Genomic DNA, 3,181 nt, shown 5'->3' with positions numbered 1-3,181 from the left:
AGTGTTAGGAACCACGCGAATCGTTTTTGAACGAACCGATTTGCAAAAATGATTCAGACTCCCTTGCTTCCACTTACTGAATTTGCAGGAATAGCATACTTGCTGCTTTAAATAAAACTGCCAGACTTTGTCATCTACTTGGAGATGTCTAACTTTTGTTCTTTTCATTACAGCACCTTTTAAATCTTGACCTTCGAGAGCCAATGAAACCCTCACACACAGCTGCTGTTGGATACAGGAAGCCTGACAGTCCCTGCACACTTTCCTCCACCAGTTCAGGACTTTCTATTGACAGCATTGAGAGTGGAACCATGAACTCAAGCCACTGGGGCCCCCAGAAAGTATCGTCTCCGTCAAAGTGGAGCAAGATGTCCTTTTGGTCTGAGCGCTCTGTTAGCATGGTGGAGGGCAACACTGGAAGTCTGGGTTGGTCTTCTGCTGAACCCGGCCATTTAAAGCAGTCTTCAGTCACGTCAGGTGCCGTTTCCCTCTCCGGCTCAACGTCTCCGTTCTCTGCGACCTCATCGCGCTACAAGACCGAGCTGTGCCGCACGTTCGCCGAAAGAGGCGTGTGCAAATACGGCGGCAAGTGTCAGTTTGCGCACGGCCCCGAAGAACTACGAGACCTCAGCCGTCACCCGAAATACAAGACTGAACCCTGCCGCACTTTCCACTCCATTGGCTTCTGCCCCTACGGCATCCGCTGCCATTTCGTGCACAATGCCGAAGACGATCACACGCAATCCCTACCCCAGACCTGCAACTCGACTATCCAACGGCCTCCCCTCCTCAAGCAGAGTTTCAGCTTCGCCGGGTTTCCCACAACTCCCCAACCTCTAGAAGCCCCCCTAGCGCCTTCCTCGTTCCTGCGCGCACCTTCTGTTTCGACTCCAACGTCGACCGTCATGTCCGACCTTCTCTCCCTGGCCTTTCCTGATATAGACCCCAACACCCTTCTGGACCAGGCCCGAGAGTTGCACCCTCAATTTCTGCCGTCTCCTGACTCTGGCTACTCGCACTCAGGACTGACGCCCACTTTGTCGCCCACCCAGCTCGCTCCTTCCCAGCCTGAGGTCTGCTTGCGACAGAGTCCCACTGGCGGGCCTTCCCTAGGCCTCCGAAGTCTATCCCACACCTCTCTCTCAGACCACGAGGGTGGCAGCTGCTCTTCATCCAGCAGTATGAGCGGCTCTGAATCCTCCTTTGGACCCGAAGCCAGCGGGCGCAGGCTTCCCATCTTCAGCCAGCTTTCGGTACCCGATGACGGCGTCTACAACGAAGGAAGCAACTCCGGCACAGGCTTCTTCCTGTAGACTGTCGCTCCTCACGGGGACTGAACTGTATACTGTGGTATACCTACTGTATTATGTGGCCGATACTTGACATTTTAGTTAAGCTCGGAGTGAAACCTACTGTTTGAAGGTACTGGATGTTGAAATGGTTCTTTAAGTGGGGTTTCATGTGCTTTTAAGTGGAGCGATTCACCATGTTTTTTTTTTTTTGTTAATTGAAAAGACAAGTGGGGAAAATAATTAACTTGAAAACCTGCAAAGTTCTGGCATCAAGAAGTTGTTTGGTAACATGAAGCTGTTAACTTTTAGGATGCATTTAGCAATCAGCTATTTACAAAGTTATTGTACCGAAATCGCCAAAGAGAGGTTATGACCAGGTCTTAAAGGTCTTTTTCAATATTTGAGATTCATTGTACTCTTCCTAAAACAGAGACCAAACTTTTTTTTGTTTGTTTTGTTTCTTCTCCACAGTTTGTGTACTACCATCGTAAACTGACTGTTTCTGATGTTAAAATTGAATTTATTTGGTTGTTAGTCTGCAATATTTTTGAGTTCTTCAAGGTTTTTTTTTCTTTATTTTTTTTTCTTTTCAGATCAGCGTTTGGTTCGTTCCCAGACCTACTTGCCTTAAGTTTCCGAGGGTCCGTACGCAGGCCTCTGGAAGTGCACAGTTAGTACTTTACATGGAATGAGTTGCCTGTGTCATAGTTTTTGGTTGTGCAGCTGTTATTATTGTAAGTTTAGGCAAATCAATTTATTACTGTATAAGCCGTTAGTGGCCGTGTGTTTGGTTTAGTTGTTTTTATAGCTGGTTCTGATGGGTCCCTTTTTGCATCTGATTGTCTGAAATGCCCTTGTTGGCTTAGTTACATGATGGAGAGTTTCAAGTAACTTAATTTCCTTTTTTATTTATTTTATTGTATTTATAGAAAATGTGTTTTTTGATAATGTTTGTATTAAGTTTAATATATTGATTACTTCTCCCTGCTGCCCTTCTTTTGTACTGAAAGTAAACCCTGTTGTTGAACATTGACTCTTGGTGTTTCTCTTTAATGATTTCAGTTGATAGTTCACCCAAAAAGTAAGAGTCGGTAAACCTAACAATTTTCACATCGTTCCGAATCTCTGATTTTTATAGTGTGGAACACAACAGTGTTTTGAAGGTTTTTTTTTTTTTTGTCCGTATGATAAAAGTTAAAATTGTATTGACAAAGATATTGTAGTCTCATCTTTTGTGTTTCACAGAATAAAGTTGTACATATTTGAACTACTCCTTTCAGTGTTCTAAAGAAACTGATTTCCAAAACACTGAATGCTTGCAAAAAAAACAAATCTAATAAAATAACTTTAAAGAATAAGACCCAAATTAGCTCTTATTTCTGTAAAAAAAAAAAAAAAAAGAATCTTTAATGACCTGGAGTTGTTTTGTTGTACAATAAATAACATTTAGCATGTTAGGATTTTTTTGAAATAGTTCATCCATAGACATTATGACTTCATTTGCTAAATTGTGCTTTGATTATAGTATCTTATCAGTGCTGTGAGTTTGTTCGTCCTTCATTTATTGTGGCTTGTGGTTGGGGAGGTGTGAGCAGATCACATCTAGTATGGAAATGAGAAGTCCTTTGTTTTATCTGGTTAACCCAACATTTGCCTATCCTTCAATGTGTTAACAGGTTGGTGGTGACAAATATATAGAAAAATATGTATTATTTTTATTTTATTTATTTTTTTGAATGATCTGTGGCTCTACCCTAAACTTACATATTTACTTTCTCTTAATTTTTCCCACTTTGTCCTTTTAACTTCGGTATATGAGGGTCCTGTTGGTGTTATGAAGAGTTGAAACTGAATCCCACGAAAGCTTTTGATCGTTAAGTAACAAGAAA

The 3,181-nt window shown here is 42.2% G+C and overlaps 1 protein-coding gene across 1 annotated transcript in view; it reads left to right on the top strand.

The window, feature by feature from the left end:
- Positions 1-2,391, top strand: part of LOC107749642 (zinc finger protein 36, C3H1 type-like 1) — a 3,679-nt gene extending 1,288 nt beyond the window's left edge. Inside the window, exon 2 of the mRNA XM_016564800.1 lies at positions 174-2,391. Coding sequence (XP_016420286.1) covers positions 174-1,313 — 1,140 coding nt within the window. The 3' untranslated portion in view covers positions 1,314-2,391. The remainder of the gene's footprint in view (positions 1-173) is intronic.
- The last annotated feature ends 790 nt before the right edge of the window (positions 2,392-3,181 follow it).

This window comes from Sinocyclocheilus rhinocerous, unplaced genomic scaffold (genome assembly GCF_001515625.1).
Source record: "Sinocyclocheilus rhinocerous isolate Xijiao unplaced genomic scaffold, SAMN03320098_v1.1 scaffold1101, whole genome shotgun sequence".
Classification (NCBI taxonomy): Eukaryota; Metazoa; Chordata; class Actinopteri; order Cypriniformes; family Cyprinidae; genus Sinocyclocheilus; species Sinocyclocheilus rhinocerous.
The sequence above is the reverse complement of the archived record's forward strand: the minus strand, read 5'-3'. Positions and strand labels throughout refer to the sequence as shown.